The following is a 27,332-nucleotide window of genomic DNA, read 5'->3' on the forward strand; positions in this document are numbered from 1 at the left end:
TGCAACGCACGGGGTAGTGAACCCAGGACAGAAGCGGACCAGGCATCATGACTTTGCACATCTATCGTTATGCTGCTTCATTACGCAACCTGTTTTATTATTATTATTATTACAAAGACCTCGTGTGTAAAAACGGGAATTCACCCTACCTTACTTCCTAGGGCCAGGTGCTGCCAACCTTCCGTACTCTACCATATTTGTATGTAAAAATCACTCCGTCAGCACTACGGAATTTGAGCAAAATGGTATCGAAAATTGAAGAGGATCGATCAGCTACAGCTACATGTACATGTACAATGTAGGAGCATGCCAAGCGCAAGCTGAGCAATGTTTATTCCCTGTGTCAAAGCGATTGCATGGCGTGCTTTGACTACATAATTATTATAGCGCAAGAAAATAGTGCCATGGTATAAGTCGAACATGTTAACACTGGCAAATCCTGCCACCGACAACTATGTGATTGTAAAAACAAAAACATTAGAGACTTAACGCTTCATGGTTTATTCAATTTCGAAAGTGAGAAACAACGTGCGGTGAATAGCCCCCCCCCCCCCCCCGTGAGTTGGCCCTCCGTCGCGTTGTAATCTCGTTGCATCGTGAGGAGCGCCATTTTGGCCCTGAGATCTCACATTCGAAATTGAAACAAACGTGAAGCTTACACTCTCTATTACTAGCAACGCACGTGATGGGCAGTGTACATTGCCAGTACGCAAAGTATTTCAAAATACGGAAATCAGAAGTTGCGGTACGCAAACAGACCCAGTTGGTTGGCAGCAGATGGATTGTAGATGCCATGATCAATACTAAAGTCTTGTACTTGCCTCTCTTCTTGCAGATATAGATGAATGTAGTAGTGGTGTTAGTACCTGCAATCAGACTAGCAATCCAGACAACAGACATTGTACGAATACAAATGGATCTTATGAATGCCCGTGTTTGACTGGGTATACCGGAGATCAATGCATAGGTAAGTTAGACCTGTACAATGTGTATGTACATGTGCTTTTTGAAGTCGACAACTATAACTTGTTACTTCAGAGCTGGCCAAAGAAATCCGATCTCATGTATAAAACAGGGCAGGCTCCTACGCAGCCCTAGCACTACGAATACTAGTCTGTGCACTCGACGCTGCGCTACTTTATTCATGAGGTTGGATTCCTCTGGCCTGCACTGTGCATTTACATTGTACAATACTACATAAAAAGTTTGTTATGATTCAAAAATGAAGACGTTTGCTTCTGTTTTTTTGCTTCTTTTCTTGCAGCGTTGCCTACCAGTTCCACAATATCATCTACACATCAAAGTGACAGCGTTGCATCAAGTGGTGGATCCGTCTCCATCGTTGCCATCGTCATTCCCATTTGTCTTCTAGGGATCATTGGTTTGCTTGTGATCGTAATCTTGCTCCTCCGTCGCAAGAGAATGACCGTGAGTAGAACCAGTAGCAGGGCTTCGTCAACGCCAGCGGAACACGTGTACTGTTACATTAACACCGAGCCATTGCAGACCTCCAGGCCTGGGCGAGTACAGCTGCCAGCAATCCCAGGCATGGAGCCAATCAATAATGTCACTCCCAGGTCATCAGCTATACCTGATGAAGCCACTAGGAGTGCCTGTGAAGATGTGGAACTGAAACTTGTCATCATGGGTACTTCCAAGGAAGAAATGGTTTGCTCGGAAACAGAGGATGGCAAAAAGCTTGGAAACCCTGGAAACAATGAAACTTCCGATCAAGGCACAACTGATGCCAAAGTCGTAGCACAAACTAAAGATGAAGAATACAGCCAACAAGCGACGAGTGCCAACAGTCACCCTGCGAATGCAACAGATACATCACAAACCTCTCGTAGCAACCCCTCAACTGATACTCACAATATCTCCACTCCAGCGTTGATTGACAGTGTCCCACTCAGAGCGGAATCACGGAGTGAACATTGTCCCTCACCAGTAACAGAGGTTAACCTGGGGCCACCCATTCCTCAACGCCCTGCAGAGGAAGACAATCAAGAAGCATTGAGTGCAAATCCATCTTACCCACATCACGACGCTTTTGTGGATGCAGTGACAAGTGACAACTTGCTACTTACAGCCAATCCAAGCTATAGTGAAAGCAAACCAAGACTTGTTCCAACAGACGCTCAGGCACCCCATGAACCCTCTGCATCAGCCAGGAGAAGACTCTACCATGGCCCTCCGGGTACTCCAAGCCCTCCAGTGGATGGTGCTACTCCGACTTTGACAAACAATCCAATTTGTCCACCTCACACACCAGGAAACGAGGCTGCAAGAACTGAAAACATGTCACTGACTGCCAATCCAAGCCATTCACAGATTGATTTACCAGTTACAACCAGTGACGATATACCGCGTGATCGATCTTGTCCACGGAGCCAAGCACTACCGCGGCTATCAGTGAATAGCAGCACCCCAGCTTTGACTGACAATGTTTCCTACCCGCTTCACAATCCTGCTGCACAATCAAGCGCCAGGGATAACGACACAGAGCTGACAAACAACCCAATTTACTCACACAACGACCCCACACGTGAATCTGAAAGGGACACTCAACACGGACACTCTGCATCTCCCAGAAGAAAGGGCTACCAAGGCCCATCGGTAGTACCCCGACCACCAGCAGACGGCATTGAAGCAACGTTGACTGACAATCCATCCTATCCCCTTCACTCTCCAGTGGCAGCAATGCCAACCAACACGCAACTCAGCCCGTCCATGACTGGCCAGTGTGAGACTAGAGCACATCTGACCACCAATCCTATCTACTCATACCCAGCATTTACAGGTACACAGGAACAGCATGCCAACGATGCACTTGACGCGGATTGCCCAGATGATCCTACCACCCAGCCTACTTTTCATTCTGCAAGAATTAGGCATTCGTCATCTACTGATGAGTTTCATCCTTCATCCACAGGAATGACAGCATCCACGGTAGCAACTCCTTCTAACCAGAGGGACTCAACTCCCATATCAGTCGATATCGAACCGTCAATGTCACCCTGTTTGTCGCCACTGCTCCCTGTCAACCCATCATATCTCGTCAGCACTGAACATCCCGCCACACTTACAAGCCCTGTGTCATCGTCACAGACAACTGGAAATGGGGATGAGACAGAAAGGAGGAAGTCGTATGAAGGCCCACCTGTTACCCCAAGCTCAGCTTTCCGAAATGATCCCAGCTCACAGGAGGATGGCGCGCCTACTACCACTACAAACGCAGCCACTGATTCCAGTTTAGAACCTGGTGAGAACTTTGCAGTATCAACTGGAGACTAACGAATCTTACGAAGAACCTCAAGTTCCTCTCCGGTCACCAGTGGAAGTTGAAGCCAGCGCTGCTGAAAATTCTTCCGATACAATGAAACCCGACATCATGGATACTGATGCTGTAAAAAGGCACTGGACATCAGTTGATCTGATGAAAGCCCATCGTTTGATCCTGACCCAAAATTACCGGGCTCATGTCCTCCAGCAAGTTCCATTTTTTAAAGTAAATCCATCACCACGAATAGCTCTCACTTAGACCAGCAACCACCACCAAACCTAGTAATTCAAAACTCCTCCATCAACATCATTCTCTCTCTATCTATATCTCTCTGTCTCTGTCTCTCTCTCTCTCTCTCTCTCTCTCTCTCTCTCTCTCTCTCTCTCTCTCTCTCTGTCTGTCTCTCTCTCTCTATCTCTAACTCCCGTTCTCTCTCTCTCTCTCTCGCTTTCTCTCTCTCTCTCTCTCTCTCTCACTCTCTCTCTCTCTCTCTCTCTCTCTCTCTCTCTCTCTCTCTCTCTCTGCCACTATCAAGGTTGATCCCAAATTCCCAACTCCAGTGTGTTTTTCCCAGAGAAGGAGGTTTTCCATTTGCTCGTGTAAACATTTTTAGAATCTGTTATAAAAGTAGCACACTGTTCATATTCTCTTCGGGCAGTTTTCCAAGCAGCTCAGGTCTGGCAATATTTCTTGAGTCTGGCACAATAGCGGTAAGCATGAGGATACATTGTTCCACATATTCAAACCTGTAATTATTTTGTTTCCAGGTGTTTTTTTTAAAGAAAGTCCTCTTTTCTTACTTCGAAGTTTAATCCACACAGGCACTTCCTCACATTTCGCCGTTTTGCTTGGCTGATCTTTCACTGCTTACAATCATTCCTGTGGTTGATAACGATCTCTACATTCTGTTTTGCTGTGAGAATTGCATGCTACTGTGTCGATTCAACCATAGTCTGTTGATAAGTGAATAAGTGAGCTACCTTAATGTCTGTGGTGCCTCCTTTGCACCATGGCTTGTAGCTCGGCCTATTTAGCTCGTAGCTGTACTGATGAGGCCTTTATGGCCGAAACAGCTTGCTGTCTACAGCATTGGATTTAGTGAACATAAATTGTGCAAAACCGAACGCCTCAGTAATACAGTACTGTACGTCGACAATGAGAGCAATGAGCCGTCCTTACCTATACTGCCAAACGATCGTCGTGTGAAACTGCTGCTTGTTACTCCTGCTTATTGGCCCATTTATATTATTGTCACTGTCCGGGTACGAGTATACATGTAGTACTAGGGACCATTAGCAAGCCGTGAAACGTTCATGGGATCTAGTTCATCGGAACGCACGTGAAACACGGTGTGATTTAGGAGGAGCAATCTCGCGTTCACAACCCGTCAACGCGAGTCGGCTACTTTCCTGTTTCAAACAGTTTACTGGCAATGATTTTTGCGAACTTTTCTTTGAGAACAATTCTCAGCCTGACTGACTTCTACCCGAAAGAAAGTGAAAGAAACCCCATGACCGCCACATCGCCGATGGATGGGTGCAGCAAAGGGTTGTGTTCACGAGGTCCATGCCAAAACATTCTCCAAAAGACTTTACAATGGAGCTAGTCAGTTGAGAATATTTGAAAAAAAATGTACGTTTCGGAGCAGTAGACAAAACATGAGCGAGCAAGCTGAAGGTTGTCTTGAACAAGCCTACTTTTGGCACTGTGGTTACCCTCGATCCTGTTCTGTGTCATGTTAGTAGTGGTTATGCCAAAATCAGTGGTCCTACTGGTCGTTTGGTACGTTTCGCCATCATATTCTATTCCAACAAGAATGGGTGAGACATTTTCGAAATTTGAGAAAAATTGCAAAGACCAAAAGAGGCGCGATTTACGGTGCTATTCTCCGTATCTTGATTGAAATCGCACGTACTTGACTAAAACCCACTCGCTGCGGTCATGACGAGTAGACCCCTCCGAACTCGTCAAACACGAGTATGTTTCGCGTGGTCAGGATGGGACTCTAACCCAGCTCCCCCTTCGCGTTGCCGTTTCACGGCTTGCTAATGGTCCCTACTGTGTTACTGAGGTGCTCGGTTTTACACCATCCAATCGTCTTGTCAGTATCGTCATCGACATGTATGTACATCCGCCAAAGTTCTCCATGGCTGAAACCATCAGGCGTCAGCTTGTGTCTTGGTTGCGGGCACCTTCCCCTCCTTATGTTAGTAATATAACTAAGAACCTTCCGATTTGGAAGGCTGTTGGAGTGCGCATCCAAGTCGTGCTAGAGCTGATCGGAAGTTAGTTTTAGAACGTCAGTACCGTTGTGTTGGTCAGTGTCGTGTAGTGTTATCGCATGAGCTGATTGTCCAGCAACTGGTGACGTTAGTGGACAGTATAGCGTAACTTGTACTTGTGAAATAGTTCCTTGGCATTTTTTTCCTTTAAATTCTTCCTTGGCTCTCCATTCGAGTCATCTTTGCCGGTACATCCCAACGCAAAACATTGGACCCCCACTGTAGAATACCAATTTGATAAATCAGCCCTCTCATCTATCAAGACCAGAGGCATAGCACGTGCATCCTGCAGGACGCCAATCTATTGATGGCACGTTCCATGCACATGGCTGAATTGGCAGCCGCAGGTGCCTGATCAGCACCTGTGTCTGACACGGATGTCGGCACCCCGCTTCACTGGACGAGAACCGTTTCCTGTTGGTATGCTTTACGTGTGCCCCTTTTCTTGCGCTTGGGGCTGATGTTCAAGGAAACATGGATAGTTTTAGAAAGTGGGACCCTGCCGAGTTGTGAATCATGGCGGATATCACTCACTCTAGCTAACATGGGGAACTGGTTCGACCTCGATATACATGATTGTATTGTGCCAAGAAGGAAACACATCAAAGACACTTCGCACAGATGTTTTGCCCTCATCGTCTCTGTCTAGCCTAGTCAAAGTCAAAGGAAATGCTGGGAATGATGCATAGTGGCAAGCATGCTGTAACCATTGTAAGACCGTAAATCAGTTACTCATGTAGGATGCATTCTTGGTGCATTAGCCTTTCCAGACGCTAATAATGTTGCCCTTCCGTGCTCTTTAGATTTCCTCTAGCAACAGCAGATTCTATGCTCTCTTGTATCAGTAGCTCAGCATGTGTTTGTATGTACTGCGCAATAGCCCATTCCGAGACACAAACGCCATCGACCGCCGCACAACTAGCAGCTTTGCCCACTGCACTTTTGCAATGATACGGATCCACTCATACCCACAGTGTGACGGGGTGCTGAGCGATTATTGATTCCAGTCAGGGCTCACGTCGAAAGAGAAAGGCGACAGGACAAGCCGCAATGTTGACCTTGAGGTAGCGCACAGGTCTAGTACGAGGAACTGAAGAACTCTGCTCGAGAGACGGAGAAGACTTTCCAATTGAAATATTTTAAAAGGTCATCCTTCAACAGAATACGCTGGTGCACGGAGATTGAGCAGCATACACTGGTATCCAGAATCAACATGTTCTCTCGGTGCTTTGTAGTCCTGTTGATCGTGCTACACTCGTGGGCTAGCGTGGTCTCCATTGCCGGCGCCGATACCAACCTTTGCGTTCCTGCGGATAACGAACGGACTTTTCACGCTCAAGGAAGTCTTTACTATGAATTCTGGAGAGACACCATCCACCTTGACAACCCGTTGAGACCCAATGTTGTCCATACGGTTAGCTACGAGTTCCCTCCTGGCTGCGATATTGAATTGACCGAGATCCAGTACAGACTGAAGGGGGCATGCAACGTTCGACTGGTCTTGACACGGGCCCAATCATCACAGTCATCTTGGGGTGCATGGTCACCTGTTAGCGTTTCAAGACACGACCATGTCGAGTACCAGAGTCTTCTCTTCTCCATCCGTTCCATAGATCAGTATTTCAAGGTTAGATTCGAGTTCTCAGCAGCTGGATTGTGTGATGTTTCCAGGCTTGCGGATGTAAATACCCTGAACACGTTGATCATTAGAGGTGAGAGAAGAAGTATTATGCTGTACAGACAGTCATGACAGATTCTATGGCCTAGGGGAGCAACGAGGGGTTCTCCCATCTAGACTGCAAGAGTATTACGTTCTCAGTTAAATGCATGAGGTGGCAATAATGCAAGACATCGAAATTTAATAATTATGGAGTTGGCTTACAAGTGACAGCAGGCAGCATGGCGCGAACTTACCATGCCATTGGTGATACAAATCTATCAACACACAATGTGAGAGAGGTAAAAGAGGTGAAATACATTGTACCATTTACATGTACATTACATGTGCCAACTGCATGAACAACCCCACTCGCGCGCCAGGCCGCCATGTACAGTAGATAGCTTGAGAGCATAAACGACTAACAAATTAGGCTCTGATCCTGAGGGTGTAACATCAAGATCTGATGGCTGCCTGTCGCCAGTACAGAGCTGTAAATATAGCATGCTCTTGTCCAAAGACAACATATTCTCAGACATTTTTTCTGTTGATAATACGCATGCATTATACTGCGCTTCATTAAACGTCGTCGGGTCGAGCATGATTGATTGTACAGGCACTGGGTTCGCTTCGAAGATGATAATGCTGGATTGCTTACCATTTCTTTCACTCGCTCTTCATGCAGACAACAACGAGTGCCTATCATCCCCGTGTCGTACGGGTGCCACGCGAAGGCAGTGCTGCAATGCTACTGGCCACTGTCGACCATGTGGTCCCATACCCGACTCAAGCCTAACATACTGTGTGGATACATTCGGCTCATACCAGTGTCGGTGCGTGCCGGGGTATCGTTTGAATCCAGCAACATCTAGATGTGAAGGTGAGCGAAAAACCGTAGGTCTACTCTGTATTATGACTGTGTTGACTTGTGTTTGCTGCTATGTGCTGTCATTAGTAGTGGATTTACTCTGGATGCCAGTGCGTCAAGAGTGAGTTCAGAATACGGTTTGTTATGATTTTTGTTATTGTAGTACAAGTGATACCGACCTGCATAACTGTATTAGTAGCCTAAGGTGATGATATGATATTGCTCTGAATACGACACCATGCTGCAGCTGGAGTAATTTTTCTAAAACAGCCAATACTGACGTGAAAAAGGGGTTTGAGTTTCATGAGCGTTCTATTTTGTCTTTGCAAAGCAGTCCTGCGCGGTTGTGTCCGGTGCAGATGTGAACGAATGCTCCAGTGCCAATGGACATAGCTGCCAAGCGAGCGCACAGTGCTCTAACAACATAGGAAGCTACACATGCAGGTGTACTAGTGGTTATCGTGAAGCACCACGGCGACACTGCACCGGTACGTACGTGTGTCCACAGGACACAACATTTCCTCTGTCCATTTATACCTTTTTCCATTTTTTGTCCATTTGGCTTTTGCGACGGCTAGCCAAGCTTGCTTGGTGATGCCAACAAGCTTATAATGATAACTGCTACCCGCGGTGGCCCACAAAACTAAAGGAAACCTCCTAGAACGCCAGCAATTCTACTTCCAGGCTGTGGGAATCTGAGATGGCTTCCTAATGCCTAACATTGCATGTTGGAATATGTGGTGGAGTATACATAGGAGTTTTGCCGACCGGGATAACCTTTGGTTCTTTACTAAGAGACCTCAATCTACCAGTAATTGTATGTTACACAGGTTTTTCGTGCTACCAAGATGGTTGATATTAGAGAGTAGTATAATACCGGTATTTTACTACTCTAGTACAGGCATTTTCACTTGAGAACAGATTATATTCACAACACCAATCGCGTGAAACCATGAAGTAAGACCCAAAGCCAAAAGACAACCCAAACCCAGAAATAGATAGAACAGTCAATTGAAATGCCAGATTGAACACGAAAGTTTGACAAGAAACCGCTACCTATTAAAGTGGCCTACCGGCATGCAAAGACGACGTCACGCCTCTGCCCGAGTCAGGACAACCTGAGGCAATATGCTGCAAGGGGGCTCCCGAACTTGCACGTCACTGCCCATCGCAGCAGGCAAAACGAAACCGGGGTTGCTATCCGTTGTTCCAGATCTCAAACTTGGATAACAGAAGTATTATTTTCTACTGTTCCAGATGTTGATGAATGTGCTGTGGGCGGCCATGATTGCCATGGAAACAGGGTGTGTTCAAACACTTTGGGAAGTTACGCATGCCCGTGTTCACCAGGATATACTGGACAGGCTGCATGTACAGGTACGTGAGACGCCTGGACGTACGTGTATTCGAGTTGGATCCTCTTCACTGCCATCCATGAAGGATATTTTTCTGTCTGCCTCCCCCTCCCCCTCCCCCATCCCCCAAACACACACTCTCTCTTGCACACACTTACATGTACTTGTACTTGTTGCTCACTGCAAAAACTAGTCACGTGGGTCTCCCCAGGAGACGGAGAGAGACTCAAAAGGAATCTTGGAAAGATGACACACACGACACACACACACACACCATGTACCGACACACACTCACACACACACACACACACACACACACACACACACACACACACACACACGCACACACATACACACACGCGCATGCAGACATGACATGTACGACTAAGATACATAATAATAATGTTCACTGTTACAGTAGATGTTAGACATCCATCCTGTTTAATCTGTGTGTGATAAAGGCAACACTTTCGCCTTTCAAATAAACACTTCGTGATAGGATTGTACTGCTTGCTATAATAGTCTGAATGAAACGGGAATTTTCCCCTGGGTACCCGGATAGGAAGGGATTGGACTCATACTGTGATGGTCCTGTCGGACGTGCTGTAAATCAGCAAATGACATCCAAAGCTAAACCATGCTCTAAATAGTTGACAAGGTGAATTTCGCAAGCTCGTGCACATGTCGAAGTGATTGTTTGGGTTGAGTGACCATCTGTACAATAGCACCTGAATTGTTTTATATGCAGAAGTGTTTTACCCTGTGAACTTCTATGCACTGTATGTACTGTATGTAGATATCAATGAGTGTTTGTTACCAGCAACGTTGCAGTGTGGAATGTTACGCAACCCTAGTCACAGGATATGTAGGAACAGTCCTGGATCATTCCAGTGCCCATGCAGGATTGGTTATCAGGGCCCAACGTGTTCAGGTGATTAGTGTGTGCGTGTTCGCTTTCTTCTCGGTCTCATACTCTCTTCGTCTTTCCCCGTGTCGATCTCTTTTCATCTTTCTCTGTATCTTTGTTTCAACCTCTCTCTCTCTCTCTCTCTGTCTCAGTCTCTGTCTGTCTCTCTCTCTCTCTCTGTCTGTCTGTCTCTCTCTCTCTCTCTCTCTCTCTCTCTCTCTCTCTCTCTCTCTCTCTCTCTCTCTCTCTCTCCCTCTCTCTCTCCCTCAATTACTCTCTCTCTCTCTCTCTCTCTCTGTTTCTCTCTCCATATATCTCTCTCCCTCTCTGTTTCTCTCTCTCTCTCTGTTTCTCTCCCTCTCTCTCTTTCTGTATCTATCTCTCTCTCTGTTTCTCTGTTTCTCTCTCTCTCTCGTTTCTCTCACTCCCCGACGTCACTGTTTCCCACCATTCACTTCCCCTTCCAATTCCTAGCAAGACTCAGTTCCCCTTCTCAACCACCTAGTAGTATGTCATTCACGGTTACACACACTTGAAAGTAATCAAAATCATTTCTGCTGCACCTCTGAGTCACACGGTTTTAACCGATCATCAGCAAGTTACTGCATGATGATCGGTTAAAACCGTGAAACTCAGAGTTACACCAGAAACGCTTTGGATTCCTCTCAAGTGTATGTATTAGGTTTTGCACCTTGGGGTATTGTGCACTGTCACGAGCAACCGCATTTCTCTCGGAGCGTACATGCACATGTATCTCATTGACGTCTATGTGTTCAATGATATCTGAAGTGTTGTATTCAATTTCAGGCATTCCAGTTGCCAAGATCACTCCATCAGTCGGAGTGTTTTTAGAACACAATGTTTTGTCTGCTGTCACTTTGTTTTTTCCTGCTTCTTCCGTACCAAGTCGTGTAGCGGCGTTTGAATGACGTTTGAAACCGTTACCATGGGAATGTTTACTGCAGACATTGATGAATGTGCTTCCGGAGGTGCTCTATGTAGGTCCATGTCACGTGACGGTGATGCACGCAGACAGTGTGTCAACACAGCTGGTTCGTACTCTTGCCCGTGCTCTAAGGGCTACACTGGGAGCAAGTGTAAAGGTGAGTGTTAATATTATGTACTCGTAAAAGCAGGTCTATATAGTCATTTAGAGCCTAGGGGTAGAACCTACATTGTATCCATGGTAACCACTCTAATCCAATAAGAATTCTCGGCTTCATGGCGATTGAAAATATAATTGGCATTTGGCGTTACAATGGCTATTTACATGTAGGTGTCCTCTTACTTCAGCGCATATCATCATTGAAAAGTTCCCTGTTACGTCCGATTGTTTCTTCTTCATTCTGAGGTTGCGTTCATTTTCAGATTCCTGAAAGGGAATCTTGATTAAATCGCTAAATCGTAGAAATTATACTGGTGTTGCTGGCATGAATTACATCTCTAACCTTTTTATGGTGAATGGTTACATATCATTCATAGCGTGAGATAAGAGCATTAGAGCTAGTGCGGCTACAGGATAAGGTGCAATACTATTAGAACCTACAAGTACGACAATTGGCTGTGGTGACAGTTGTTGTTGTTTACAAGTATCTATTTTACATCGCATGTCAAACGGGCAGTTCTGCCCAATATTATAGAAGCGATTACTGTAATAGTTTTACCTTGACACTTCTTGCTTGTCTTATGGTAACACCTTGTGTTCCTACTATTCTCACTCCTGCGGTTCTCACCTTTCTTTTGCTTTATAACCTCTGGTTTGAACATCATTCGACGAATTCTCCAATCAATCAAGTCTATACTGTTACACTGGTAGCTTGAGGATGGTTGAGATCATCGTTTGCCCTTTGACGTGCCTTGTGCTCCTGGCCGCTACTGCTCTGCTATACGCCGCTTTCCGTGAGATCCGCCGCGCTCGGGACAACGTGGCTGCTACAGTTGGACGACATCAATTACCTGCTACATCAAGCTCAAGTCCTCCGGATCTAGCCCCGTGTCGATCGCGTTCTCTCTCCCAGACAAGCCCGAGCGTCAAACGCGTTACCAGAGAACCGAATGTTTTCCATGGCAACCCTTCCGAGTTCAAAGAATGGGTATTTACGGTCGAGTTAGCCTTGAAGTGCTCACCTCAAGGTGACCCGGAGAGCCAAGTTAACTTTGCGGCTAGCTACCTCGCTGGGAATGCGCGTCTTTGGCTAATTTCTTCCCTGGAAGCAGGTGAGCAATTTTCGGATTGGCATTCTTTGAAAAACGCCCTAGCGCGAGTGTATGGCCCGCACTATGATGGAGAAAGAGTGCGGTTGGATATGTTCTCTATCCAACAGCGTGGGTCAATTGAATCGTACGTAACGGAGTTTTCTCGGCTAAGTTTACAGGTGCCGGAACTTGACGAACTCTCCAGAGCCTTGCTATTTGTCAACGGCCTGCACGGTAACATGCGGACCTTGGTAGTGAAGGAACACCCCACTACACTGTCAGCCGCCGTTCAGTCAGCGCTAGCAGTCGCCTCAGACAGCCGATTTCAGCGCAGACCACCACTGGCGACCGCGCCGGGATTCGCACCACCATCAGGTAGCAAAAAGCTAACAAAACTAAGCCCCGAGGAACGTGAGACATTACGAGCCCAGGGGGGCTGCTTCGCATGTCGTCGACCAGGCCATATGGCCCAGAATTGCCCGCAGCATCGAGATCACCCAAACGGTGGACGTCAGTAAGGCCGATGCGATTACTGACGCAGCAAGAAAAGGCATCACCTGCGTGTAGTGTGTGCTCCGTCTCTACCCGTAACCGATTCAGTAGCCTCGCTGTGGAGGATGTTGACGATGATGCTGAATGCTCCGAAGCCAATTTCAAGCGAGATGTTACACCAACTATTGAGGCCCAGGTTACCAGCGTCAATGTGGAAACGGAACATGAGCTCCTGCGTGTAGAAGGCAAAATCAACGGTCGTCGCGCGCTTATGTTAATAGATTCGGGCTCGACCCATGATTTCATTGCCGAACAGTTTGCCAGGAGAGTTAACCTGCCAACCGAAATTGGCTCGGAAAACCTGAATGTCACGCTGGCTGATGGAGCATCAAGCTCGTTTCCCATGGAGACGACCCATGAATTGAAGGTTATCGTAGGTGACTTCAGCGATAACCAAACCTTCACGGTGTTCCCCCTTCATCGCTATGACGCTATATTGGGGAAACCTTGGTTAACGCGTAACAATCCAGACATAAACTTCCGGACGAATGAAGTCAGGTTGAACTCGAATGGTTTGCCTTGTGCGTCGCCCAGTCAAAGCGAACCGACCGCTCCTGTGGAGGCGATGTTCATATCTGGTCGTCAGGCTAGGCATGCCCTTAGGAGTGGAGACGAAGGTGTTCTGGCGTGGGTCAGCGTAGAAGACGGCATTGGCAAGGAACCTCCCGACAAATCCACTCAGAACGAGCACCCAGATCTCAAGGCCATGTTCCGTGACTATGACGATCTTTTCCCGGATGATCTGCCAGCTAGACTCCCACCAGAGAGGTCTGTAGACCACGAAATCCGCCTGGAGGAAGGCTCATCACCCCCATCGCGACCTGCCTATCGCCTGCCCAGGCCAGAAATGGAGGAATTGAAGAAACAGCTCACAGAACTCTTGAAAAAGGGTTTCGTAGAACCAAGTAAGTCCCCCTTTGGTGCACCGGTGTTTTTTGTCAAGAAAGCTGATGGTTCGTTACGCATGGTCTGCGATTGGAGGGAGCTAAACAAGATAACTGTTAAGAACAAGGCGTGCTTGCCCAATGTGGATGATTTATTCGATACCGTACAGGGCGCTAGGTACTTCACGAAACTAGACCTCCGATCAGGGTATAATCAGATTCGCATTCAAGCTGAGGACGTGCCCAAAACCGCGATTAAAACTCCCTTTGGGCATTACCAAATTAGGGTCATGGGATTTGGTCTCACCAATGCACCGGCAACATTTCAATCCATGATGAATACGATTCTTCAACCATATCTGAGGGAGTTCGTAGTCGTGTTCCTAGATGACATACTCATCTTCAGCAAAACGTGGTCGGAGCATATGCAGCATGTCCGGTCGGTATTGAGCGTGCTCCGGGACAACCAGTTATTTTGCAAACGGTCAAAATGTGAATTTGGCGTGGAGAGTGTGCGGTTCCTGGGACATTGCATCGATGGACTGCACATCGCCCCTGACCCAGACAAGATTGCCGCAGTAAAGGTCTGGCCCGCTCCGACTTCCGTCACAGAGGTGAGGCAATTTCTTGGATTTACGAATTATTTTAGGCGATTCATAGATCAATACTCATCGCTCTCTAACAACTTAGAGGAGATAACGGGAAAACATGCACGATTCGAGTGGAACAGCTCTCGGCAACATGCCTTTGAATCGCTAAAGCATGCCTTGTTGAATGCGCCCCTATTGCGGCTGGCTGATGTGAACCGACCATTCAGAGTGGTAACAGATGCAAGCGATTTCGCCTTGGGATGTGTTCTTCTCCAAGAACTAGAGGAAGATGCCTGGCATCCAGTGGCTTATGCTAGCCGAAAATTGTCTGCTGCGGAACAGAATTATACAGCTACAGAAAGGAAACATTGGCCGTAGTGTTTGCGCTAAAGACCTGGCGCATCTACCTCTTTCAACACTTTGAGGTCATTACAGACAACATGGCGGTAGTTTATCTGAAAACAAAGCCAAGCATTACAAAGAGAGAGGCGCGATGGGTTGAATTCCTAGCTGACTATAACTACACAGTCCGTCACAGACCCGGCAGAGAGAACCCTGCAGATCCCCTTTCGCGTCGCCCAGATCTCCATGAGAGTAACCTCGTGGAGAATGCAGTACCACGTTTGAATGCTATTGAGTATGCTTTAGCAATGAATGATGACGTGTCCAATACAATATCAGATGCCTACCAGAGAGACAAAGAGCTAACTCCCATCATAGAAAGATTGAAGCATTCTCTCCGAGATAATTTGCATGATCGCTATTATTGGGACGAATCCACTGATCGCTTGTACCTCAAGGCATCCCCCAATAACCGGTTGTGCATACCACAGTGCGGTGTCCGGTTAAAGCTCATTCAAGAACACCATGAGTGTGCAACGGCTGGCCACCCGGGTCGTGATCGAACGTACTTCCGCCTAGCACGTTTTTTCTACTGGCCCCGAATGGGTCTCGATATCAAGAGATTTGTCAAAACCTGTGATCTCTGCCAGCGAACGAAGGGAGGTCAGCCACGAACAGGCCTTCTCCAGTCACTTCCAATACCTAATAGTCCTTGGCAGGATATCTCAATGGATTTTATTGTTGGATTGCCCCTTACTTCTCGTGGCTTCGACGCAATTTACACCTTTGTGGACCGACTTACGAAATGCGTACATCTTGTTCCAACAAACTCGAAGATTGATGCTAAGGGCAGCGCTCAACTGTGCATTCAAAACGTGTTTCGTCTGCACGGGCTGAGCTCAACCATTGTTTCCGATCGCGATCCACGATTCACTGCAGCTTTTTTCAAAGAAGTATTCTCTCAGCTAGGAACGAAATTGGCATTCAGCACTGCTAACCACCCTCAAACGGATGGTTTGACAGAGAGAGTTAACCGGCAAGTGGGAGATGTTCTAAGAGCATTTGTGAACTTGAGACAGGACAATTGGGATTCGCTTCTACCACTCTGCGAGTTTGCAATAAATAGTTCACAACAGTCATCTGTAGCTAATACACCGTTCTATCTGAACTATGGGTTTGACCCTAAGTCCCCGCCCGAATTCATTCTTACGGGAGGGGAAAGGAGTGATTCGGTCGATTGGCTTCATGAGCAGGAAGCCGCACTAAGGATAGCTCGAGATGCTATGCTCGACGCCCAGGCAAGGCAAGCTCTATACGCAGACCAGACGAGAACGCCCAGTGATTTGAAGGTTGGTGATAGCGTTCTTGCCTACAGAGACTTTCTACTGACCCCGGAAGCTCGTGGCCAGCCCTCTCGGAAGTTGCAACCCAAGTGGTTTGGTCCGTATCGTATCCAGGCTAAGATTGGAGCGAATGCTTTTCGCTTGGAACTACCCCGTGAACTTCGCTGCCATCCCGTGTTTAATGTCACTGCTCTTAAACGCTACGAAGAGAACACGATTCCTGGAAGACACCAACCCCCGCCTCCGCCCTTCACAGATCTAGATGGACACACACGCTATGTTGTCGAAGCCGTTTTGAATCACCGACACCGCAGTGGTGAGCAACACTTCCTGGTGCATTGGAAGGGTTACCCCAGCAGCGAAGCTACGTGGGAGCCCGCTGGCAACCTATGTGATGAGTCTGGTCGGAATATTAAACCGCTGCAGAACTATCTAGCCTCACAACGACAGCAGCCTTGATCTAACTGGGCTGAGCCATATGCATCTCTTAGTTAATAATTATGTTATAGACTGATATAGTTTTGCGTCATCTCCTTGCGAGAGTGATGAAGTTGAGTTGGATTACACTTCAATGTGGTTATGCATGTGCATGAGTGATTATTTAATATTCCCCTTTCCACAATTGCATCTCCTAACTGGATTGTGTTATCTAATAGAACCTTGGGCTTCCTATGGGGCCGGGAGAGTGTAATAGTTTTACCTTGACACTTCTTGCTTGTCTTATGGTAACACCTTGTGTTCCTACTATTCTCACTCCTGCGGTTCTCACCTTTCTTTTGCTTTATAACCTCTGGTTTGAACATCATTCGACGAATTCTCCAATCAATCAAGTCTATACTGTTACAATTACAACCAGTAAAAAGAGTCAGAAATGAAGAGAAAAAAGACTTAAACAAAAAAATAGAAAGTGGAAGTGTCAATGTGGGGAGGTAGGGTGAAGACGAGTAGCCAATTGTTTCATCAGACTTTTCCGTTTGCATCTTTCCCTCAAACCCATGAACAATTGATTGTCATCCGATTTTACGTGCTGGTGTCAATAAAGATGAGAATGAATGCAGTGCTGGCACGCATAGCTGCGACAAGATGGTGGCGTATCCAGTCAACAGACAATGTGTGAATACGAATGGTTCATACTTGTGTCCTTGTCTGGTCGGTTACACCGGGGAACACTGTACTGGTATGTGAATATAGCACTGTACTTGTATCCTTAATTAAAACACTCTCCAAGTCCACTGCAGCGTTTTCTTTCCACTTGTATACACGTCCATGCCCGAGCAAGCTCCAAGCTGTACGACAAGAATACAGTCCTGCTGCCAGTGCGTTATTCTTGTCTTGCCGTTGAGTGCCTGCTCGGTTATGGAGGTGTTTTGTACTGGTAGGAATCACTAACTTGCGAACATTTACCATTTCGATTCCACATCCATGTACATGTAGATGTCCGTGAGGAGATCTACATTCTACATTGAAAGCACGCAGTGCTGTCCGTTTGGTTTTAGCGAATTCAAAAGCAAATATCCCGCAGTGAGTGACTATGCGACCCTCCATTTTGAGGATACCAGGTCATGCAAATGTTATATCCGGTCAAGACCTGATAATCCCAACAAGCCTTAAAAAAGAGCATTGCATTTTTTTTTCCTTTAAAATACATGCTAGGTTTCATATGAAATGTATTTTTAAGTCTTAAGTCCATGTAGCAGTAACGTAACTCTGATGTGGATGGAAAAGTGTGACATACATGTACCTCCAACGACTGTCAATGTGGGATTATTGCCACACTTGGACTCCATCAGATGACTCCTTCCGTGTACCTGCCTACATGTATCCAGCTTTCTTTGAACCAACTCCTTATACCTCCAGCATCAGTGATTTGTAGAACCGATCAGATACTATAACTTGTGTAGACCCCATCATGTGTATGTGTCTTGTTGCTTCACTCCATGTTCCATGCAGCTATTCCCGCTACCGTCATGACAGTGGACACGCCGGCGCCAACTCAGCATGAAGTGTTGAGCGGTCTGACCAGCTCCACTTCACCCAGCATACCGGTGTTTGCTATTGCTGTACCAGTGAGTGTATTCGCTTTAGCAGTGGTCTTTCTCACCATAGTTATCATCATACTGCGAAGACGCAATAGACGTGGTCTACCGATCTTCGACACACTGACCCGACGTCAACCCGAAACGGATAGAGATATACCTATGGAAAAGCGGCACAAAGCACACCACAAGCGTCTGAGTCTTCCAGAAATCCCCCGTGAAGAACCATCCCAAGTTCCGCCACGTAGATCAACATTCGCGGGAGCCACGCAGAGTACAAGTGGACATTCATATGAGCAGGTCATGACATCATGTGTTGCCGATCATTTCAAGCAAGACCACATCAACAAGGAATTATGTGGAGAGGTCTTACTTCAATGTATGAGCAGCGCAGGTGATTCTCAATCAGATGTGGAGCTAAGGAAAGGCCCAGACTATTCGTACATCGACGAAACTGGACCCTTATCCCCCGACGACAACTACATAGATATGCCACCATCCGTTCAAGAAATAGAGCGGAACGAGCACACTACCGGGCAGCCCTGCCATGCAAGCAGCGAAGATGCAAAGGTCATCCACTACCCGAGAGTAAACCTTACAGAAAATCCAGTTAACCTGCAGCCCACCAAACCTTCGCCATCCGCACCAGAAGCCATCCAGCTGTCTCCGTGTGACCTAACTCATAATCTCAGCTACACGACGGTTATTCTACCTTCAATCGAACCTCCTCATAAAGAAAATCACTTCGTTGACAACCCTTGCTATGCAAACCCGATGCCTGTTGTTCACGAGGTTGATGTAAGAGACACGAACTCGGACACGACGTCAGCTCACCCAGGCCTTCGCATGAACCCAAGCTATAGTCTGCCGGATTTAGTTGCTGCCGGGCCGAGCGAGACGCACAGTCGCTCATCGTATGAAGACATGACTGTGACGGCGGCGATAAGAGACGGCAGGATTCCTTCGATTACATTGCCATCTTGCCATCAGATGCTAGCCCCAGCCTCGTACGCTAATACTGCTAAAGCGGAGACATCCAGTGCGCACAGCTATGTGTCTTTGGCAGAGGGTCTCACTGCAAATCACTGCTCTGCGGGAAGTCACACATACGACCGGATACCAACTCCATCACGTAGCGAAGATGCAGTGTCTGCTGATGAAGAGGAGGGAAGATATGTTATACCCAGCCCTAAACCATACAATGTGTCCGATCATCACTTACTACCATCATCGGCCAGTATCGAACGTGCAGTGGACGAGGGCGCTGGAGCACCAGTATGCCATACTAGTGAAGCTGAAGCCAATGTACCTGATATCTGTACTCCCGTCGACACGCCTGTTTCTACGAATGACGGTCGGATTTCATCGTGAATCCTGGTGTTGATAGCCGTGTGACGGAGGCCTCAGCTACATGTACCAGGCGCCCCAATCCATTTCATGTTCGGAATTCTACTCCGGTGCCTGCTGAGGCGGGCGCTTCCTTCAGTGTGCTCGTGACCTCTGCATCAGGTGCAGGTTTACCCGCCGTCTCCTCTACCGCCTGCTTCGAAGCAGACAGCCAAAATATCACGCATTCCAGCACAACACCCGCATGATCAAGGAAACCTCTCGCAGCATGCAATATACAACTGATCAATGCAACTCACTTTAGCGAACGTCAACATGCATGCACATGGAGCCATAACGTTAATTCATCCTTGCATGGGTGATCATTTCCCAGTCAAAGATCCTTCTCATTCTACATGATACATTATCGTCGTACTTGAAGTAATTATAGTCCTCACCCACCCTCAGAATCTGCGCCGATGTTAGTATTGGCGTACAGTATTATTAAACTACCACAATTCATGTATTGCGATACGACTTGTGTATACCTCTCCTATTCCTAAGAGTGCCATCAAGATTAGGTTTCTCTATCTTTCTTACCTGCGTGGTAGTAAAAGTACATATGTTTGCTTATGATTGACACACACGGACAGAAGGATGCGCCGTCAACATCCATGAGCCTTCACAACGTTCCATTAAACTTGACGTGTTTGCAAACATATTCACACAATTCCCTGCATCCTAGTGGCACTTGAAATTGGGCGAGCAAAGCCTTTGTGATCACGACACGACTGCGTATAAGAAACGATCCAGCTCTTTATGTTGCCATATTTGTTGTCATATTTAGCACTTCTGCATGACTAGCAGCAACTGAGCAACTCCTTCACTTTGTTGGAAGTAACAATGATGTCACAGCCAGTGTTCCTACTTGCAAACCAGCAGTACTGTTCGTGCACATAATCATGATGCTAGTAATCGATACACACAGTGGTAGTCATGTACACTGCTCCACATTTTCTTTGTTTACTTTCATATACCCTTGCTTTACGTAATCAAGTAGCGTACTCCACTGTCCGAAGAGTGCTCAATACCCTTGCTTCACTCTTTACCAAACGTATGACATTTTGTCGAATACGAGATCCCTCGACAGGCCTAGAGATTGAGGGGAATCCTTTTTAAAGGGGACCTGGGAGTGGTGAAAGCCCTGGTGAGGACCGGGGTTAACCAAGGTGTGCATGGACCCTGCCTGGGGTCTGCTGGGAGTCTGGGCCTGGATACAACCAACGTGTTACTTTACAAGTGGGAGAACCGGGGATAACCAAGACGGTCTGACCTGCACTCTGGCCCTGTAAAACAAGTGTGGGTACCAGCACGATAGCAACCTATGTCTATGACTATGGTGCCTACATGTACGTCTAGGCTTTCCCCAAATCGGTCGGCCGAATAATTAGCCCGAGCCAGACTTATCGAAAAATCGCTCACCTTTTCGCCGATTTTGGAGGGTTACTTTGAGAATCGCCGAACGTCTACCAAATCTTCCAATATCTCACCAATTTTGAAACCAAAATGCCAACAATTAATTTAGCCGATTTTCCAGTATACATTGTAATTATTCTGATTTTGCAGCTGATTGTCGAACAAATAGCTGATTTTGCAGGCGTACCTGGTGTATTTTAAGCCCAGCGAAAAGCGGAATAAGTGACTGATAGGCGGAAAATGGGCCGAGTTGGGGAAAGCCTACCTACAAGGATGTCTATGGTTATTATGGCAGCACGATTATGTTACTAGAGTTACCTGGTTACTTGGACGCTTTGACTGTTTGAGTCTTACAAGCTACAGCCTACACTGGCTACAGTACTGCACAGTGGAATCCAGTCGCGTCACTCAAGTGCGCGCCGGGCGTTGCGCAGCCCTAGACCTGCAAACACTGCCCATGCCTTCTGTACTAGCCTAGCGCCTGGGCCTGGAAATGATGCAAGGCGCAAACTACAACAGACAAGATTGTAACGTTAGAGGCGCGATCATTGTGGTAGACTTTACAACTTACTTACAAGTCTGGATGCAGCTCTTGGCGGCGTTGGTAAGCCAGCACCAAAGCCACATGACCAGCAACGACCGTACAAGTGAGCTTTTTTGCACTCTGCCACTGGAGTCGAGGTGCTACAGAGTCCCAACACACCATACACCCTCAACTGTCCTTTCCAAGATAGACAGCTCGTCCGTTTCCAGTGCAATGCGAAGGAAGAAAGGACCACCACTCCAGAGCTTGTCTGAGACAATCAGCACAACGCCAACGGGACAATGTTCACTTGTACGTCGTGCGTCCCTAACGTTTGGTTTTGACGAATGTATAGTATAGCACCTGAATGGGACGCCCCAAACAAATACAATTATAGCTGAGATTTTGTCCACTTTGAGCCGGAGTTGTTTTGTTTTGTATTTTGTGCAAGAAGCTAGCACACTCCTAACCCTGAAAACATGACTCCGAAGCCGAGTTGAGTAGTGTAGTCTTCTGTTCCGGTGACTAGACCCGTCGAGGTACATACTGCGCTCCGCACCCCCGGGCGTTCAGCAAGACTGTTGAACATTTTATTTTTACCTTCATGGATGCGAGCGTACACCAGGTACACGCCGGTAGCGGAATGGAGAGAGAAACGTTGTCAGAGCAATTTCGGTTCACAAATTTGCGAATGGACGCACGAACACGGTTCCCAAAACACCTAGCTCTCTGGCGCCGGACGAAAGAGTCTCTCAAGGTGTGGCGGGCACTAGTTACAAGGTAAGCTTTACAATTGTTCCTCCTGTAAAGCGTCCAAATTGTTGTCGTAGTGCCACTGTTGTTTGTTGAATTAATTTTTGACGATAGTGGCGGTGTGTAGAACAGGGCCGTGGCACCGGGACTTCAGCTGGTCCGGCCAAATGGGATAGTTGACCAGAAATACCATTTAGGAGAGAAGAAAACCTCATCTTGCATGGATTGGGTGGTTCTAGTCGACCTATTACGTAACTGTAAAGTCTGGCCACGGCCGGACGTGCCGTACCGGGTGCTGCGAACCTATACAAGCACACGTTGTATTAAAATATTTGTGAAAAGAATGAGTAGTGATCGAAGCAGCTAATTGTTCAACTGAAAAGCTCCATAAATGAGTATGGACTGTGTCAGACTGTCAATCCACTGACCAAGTATGGGTGGAAGTTAGCATAATACTCCACATGGTCATTTGTACTTCTTGTACATAACTTGGCCGGTCCATGGCGCACAGACACACAGTACTGCAGGTCCGTGTCTGTTAGAACTGGGAGAGTCATCATTTCGTTCAAGTGTTGAAATGCCCCCATGACCCAGTAAACTATTGGAAAGCCTGCTGATAGTAATAAATAAATAAGCTTATATCTACATGACCATAATTGTTGGAGCAATTCCAGACACAGATAAAAGTAGTACAAAACCAGGGTTCCTATCAAAGTGACATAGCTGAACGCTGTGCCCTCCTTCACGTTTTGACCACCCCCCCCCCCCCTCCAAAATGAATGCGCAACCCTTCAGAGTGCGAGTGCCAACTTGTAACATGCATGATGAGGACACATCATGTACATGCACATACATGCAGTAGCGCAGCATTGTCTGGGCCATTGCATCATAATCATCACATACCTCTAAAAGCCATATTAACAATGGCTGGTTCCAGTGGCCGGTGAATAAACACATGGAATGTAAGTACAATGGTTGGTCGGTTGCTTACTGGTGTCCGTGAAATTAGCGGCACAAAATGGCGGTAAAATCACAATTTTATGGGTCCGATCAACCCCACCGGCCTTCACTTTTATTCTGGCTAAAACCGTGCAAACGACATTGCCTCTTGGAGCCAAAACACAACAATGCAGTTTGTGTTGGTATGAAAATGAATATCTAAAAAAAAGGCATAGGGGATTCGTTTGGCCTGGTTGTCGTGGAAACACGCCGCTCTGACAGCAGAACATACTGTAGGTCAGCTACAGCAAGTGCCAGCTTCTAGTAGTGCACTGTCATTATTACACAGGGGGATTTACAGTAGATTATGCCAGAGAACTACTGCAGTCACACATCGTGTTGGAGTACCACGGTTATATTGGTAATATAACTCCACGGAAACAACCCAAAAGTATCACAAAAAATGATGCCAAGTTAGTCGAAGTTATTCGCGTCATTTCCTCGTGTCAGAGATGCTTCATCCGATTATTAAATTGAAAAGTTAGTGCCGGAACGTTTAGAGTGCTTATCACAATACAGTCAGACCTCGCTTAACCGCACACATCCGTTTTCCACAAAAAAATGTCCGGATAGGCGAGGAACCGGATAACCGAACACTGGTTATTTTTGATGCACCACGTATGCTGTAAATCTGTAACCAGCTATTTTCTTCCGGATGGGGAGGAATCCGGATAAAAGAGGGCCGGATAAGCGAGGTCTGACTGTAACATGATGAATGATTTCAGCTACAATGCCTCAAAATGCCTCCCGTGCTTTCAAAACGATGGTCATTGATAACATTGCCCGAGTTGGGCCAACGAATTTGTAAAAAAAAACGGCAGAGCTGTTCGGGGAGTTTTTCTTTCATGCAACATAAATCTACTGCACACCTTGTAGTAATTCGGCATCTAGCCTTCGGCAGGGAATTTCGTGTTCTTGAGGCAAATTTTGGCAGATTCTTTTCGAAAAGCAGCGTATATTGTCTGTACTTGTCTAAGCTTGTCGTGGGTAATTGAACTATGCCCTTCTTTATCCATAAGCCAAACAGCTGTGAAGCATACCAAACAAGTTATTCTCGGAGACCCCCTTGATTTAAGCTTCGGCCTTTGGGGAATCCCTCAAATAATAATAATAATAATAATAATAATAATACTAAGTACAAAATTCTGCCGACATTATTGCGCCAGTGGTATAATGAGTATGGAAATGTGTTTTAAAAGCACTCGGGCTATAATTTGACAAGTAGCACGTACCGGTGCATGCATTGAGTTGCCAAAGCCGGCACTGCTATGTGTATATTCCGAACAACATTCGGGTGTGCCTCAATCTTGAAATAACTTATACAAGCCCAAATTTCGAAGATACTTTAGGGCGGAAATTGGCAAAGGAATTGCAAAATTATCACTTGTGCCGTGAAAAAAGATTTCCTTTACAATAATATTGTGGTGTTGAAGGGAATGGGCAAACTTAGCCAGTTGCCAGCCGATTAGAAAACCCAATGGACCCCAAGCAGCATATCTTGGATTTATCCCCCCCCCCCCAAGCCTTCTCTCCCTATCTTTCTGTCTCTCTCCTTCTCTCCCTCTGTCTCTCTCTCTGTGTCTGTCTCTCTCTCTTCTCTCTCTCTCTCTCTCTCTCTCTCTCTCTCTCTCTCTCTCTCTGCCTCTGAGTGTGTCTCTCTCTGTCTTGCTCTCTGCCTAGCTCATTATCCATATCTGTCCTGTCCCTCTCCCTAGGTTTGTATGTAGAAGTGCGTGGGTGCATGTCTTGTCTTCTTCTCCTGTGCCTTTTCCATCACAAGTCCCACAGATTTTGTTCGCTTGTTTGTCATTTTGCTAATGGCTGCCAAGACTATCAACATGTTTCTTGTGTGTTTTCTTTCTATGTGCACAGGAAGACAGCAAGCCAGCCAGCAAGTAGCAAGTCGGCGAAGAAAATTCAAGCGAAGAAAATTCTATATATGCCATCCCGAACCCCGACCACCATCCCCTAGCAGAATAATTACTTATATAACCTACCCTGGCTCTGAGTTTAGCACCTAGACATTGGGCAACCATCCGAACCCTGTCAGACTGCAGCAGTTGGCACAAGTCATTATCACCTTTTATGAAAGAGGGAGAGAGTACAGAAACTCTGTAAGAAGATGGTATGCATTAGTTTTTTTTTTTTTTTTTTTTTTTTTTTTTTTTTTTTTTTTTTTTTTTTTTTTTATTGGGAACACAGCCCTACAAAGAGACATGTGGAGACAAACACAAGACAAGACACAGGGGATGTAGGGACGACGTGCCGATGTACAGGGAGCAACTCGACCGACCAGGGGTCTCGGCGTTAGCGTTGCAACCTGGCATCGAAAAAAGGGGGGGTGCATGGTCAGGTAGCAAAAATAATAATTTGGTGCGAGAAAGGGGCGCTAGTATTGCACCAAATAATATAAATTAATACGTGTAATGACTAAACCAGAAGGGAAAATGAAGAAAGAGGACAGTAATCATAACAAGCAAGTAGTAGTAGAGAGGTAAATACTAAATGGGTCTCAAATCTCAATATCATCGTCACAGGTACTGTGTGGACCACAGCCATCTCTTTCGGATTAGATCCTTACATACGTTGACCTTGAAGGTTTGGAGGCGTCTTGAATGAGGCTCGTGAAGCAGGAGGTCCGCAGGCAGGTTGTTCCAGGGTGTGATGGCGAAGAAGGGGAAGGATCGCAGGAGGTAGTCAGGGGCTGTGCGAGGTGGTGTCCACTTCAGCTGAAAGGCATGGTGCGTCTGACGTGTTTGCCGTGTGCACATGCTAGCTACGGCAGGGGGCTTGGTTGGTGGCAGCATGGCCTTTACCTGGGGAGGCCCTGGAATGTAGTGCAGCTTGAACAAGTATGACAGGGCTGCCACCATCCGACGAAGCTGAAGACTTTGGAGGATGGTTCCAGGTCCCAGGAAATGCAGGGCACGTTGCTGAGTTAGGAGAACAATCCCAGATGATGATCTACTGCACTCAATGCATATGCACCGTTTTACTGTGGAGGTCCATACATGCAGCCGGTAGCAAATGGTCCCTTTTCCTGGGAAATATGTAACCACACGGAAAAGTGGAGACTCGTGCTCAGAAGAATACAACGTTGGACCCAAGCCACCACTGTTGCTAAACATTCTGCTGTATAGCCAGCACCGCAGCTGAACTATATTGCTTCATCCAGGAATCTAGACAAGTGCAAGTGAGCAAAGCTCCAGCTCTCCAGCCAGCCGATCTAGCTCATCAGTATCAGTATTGCAGTCAACATTCATCATAGTAGTGATTACTCTGTCTCTCAATCTGATAATAATGATTCTACATAAAGAGCACAAAGTAGTTCGAAGGGTTTGACGCAACTCCGAGTTCCTTTTTTGCTAGATGAAATCATGTGACACATAGCCGTATCGAGCCTCCTCCACTGGAAATAGGGAACTTCTTTTAAAATAATAATAAGGATTAATCTCCTACATCCAGTAGCAAGGCATACATCCACTCAATCCGCACTCCTTTGGTAACTGGTTTGAGGGAAAGACGCAAACGGGAAAAGTCTGAAAAAAATTGACTGTCACCACCAGGATTCGAACCAGGGACCTTCGCTTGAGGCCAGCGATCCTCTCACCACTGAGGTAAGGTATAGCCGTCTTCCCAGTAGAGACCGCCCAACATCCTCTCCAGGCTTTGCAACTCACACTTCCAGTGAATCCACACAGGCGGGTGGGACGCAACCCTCACTGTCACCCACACTACGCCAATGGTGTCGATGGTAGACGCCACTAGGAAGGTTATAAAAACTTGACTCGGGAGACGATGCCAGATCTCTTTCTCGCGTGCATTGCACTCACACGGATGTGCCGACAAGAGTACCATCCCTTCAATTGATCACTGAAATTGAAACGAAAAAGAACAGCATAAAATCAGTCCATAATTTAAACACAAAGTTCTCTCTGTTTTCCGCTGACCAGAGTCCAT

General features: G+C 46.7%; 2 protein-coding genes across 3 annotated transcripts in view; both read left to right on the plus strand.

Moving 5' to 3' along the window:
• The window catches only part of LOC135811636 (protein eyes shut-like), a 54,345-nt gene extending 50,077 nt beyond the window's left edge, over positions 1-4,268 (plus strand). The window contains exons 15-16 of the mRNA XM_065324866.1: positions 836-967; positions 1,265-4,268. Coding sequence (XP_065180938.1) covers positions 836-967; positions 1,265-3,294 — 2,162 coding nt within the window. The 3' untranslated portion in view covers positions 3,295-4,268. The remainder of the gene's footprint in view (positions 1-835; positions 968-1,264) is intronic.
• Positions 4,269-6,424: 2,156 nt separating this feature from the next.
• LOC135811637 (uncharacterized) lies at positions 6,425-20,595 on the plus strand. Of its 2 annotated transcripts, XM_065324867.1 has the most exons (8): positions 6,425-7,277; positions 7,908-8,102; positions 8,450-8,578; positions 9,348-9,467; positions 10,242-10,376; positions 11,318-11,455; positions 17,302-17,436; positions 18,210-20,595. In XM_065324867.1, exons 1-8 carry the CDS (start codon positions 6,779-6,781, stop codon positions 19,664-19,666), a joined length of 2,808 nt encoding a protein of 935 aa, XP_065180939.1. In that variant the 5' UTR covers positions 6,425-6,778; the 3' UTR covers positions 19,667-20,595. The 2 variants fall into 2 exon arrangements, with proteins under 2 accessions (XP_065180939.1, XP_065180940.1); XM_065324868.1 differs by lacking the exon at positions 17,302-17,436.
• Positions 20,596-27,332: the final 6,737 nt, after the last annotated feature.

The sequence above is a fragment of the Sycon ciliatum genome, chromosome 3 (assembly GCF_964019385.1).
Source record: "Sycon ciliatum chromosome 3, ocSycCili1.1, whole genome shotgun sequence".
Classification (NCBI taxonomy): Eukaryota; Metazoa; Porifera; class Calcarea; order Leucosolenida; family Sycettidae; genus Sycon; species Sycon ciliatum.

Excerpts from the sequence above, each read along its gene's own strand:
- LOC135811637 (XM_065324867.1), top strand. The coding sequence starts at position 6,779 with ATGTTCTCTCGGTGCTTTGTAGTCCTGTTGATCGTGCTACACTCGTGG. Across the intron at positions 8,579-9,347 it reads ACCACGGCGACACTGCACCG|ATGTTGATGAATGTGCTGTG; the intron begins GTACGTACGTGT and ends CTACTGTTCCAG. Across the intron at positions 10,377-11,317 it reads TCAGGGCCCAACGTGTTCAG|ACATTGATGAATGTGCTTCC; the intron begins GTGATTAGTGTG and ends TGTTTACTGCAG.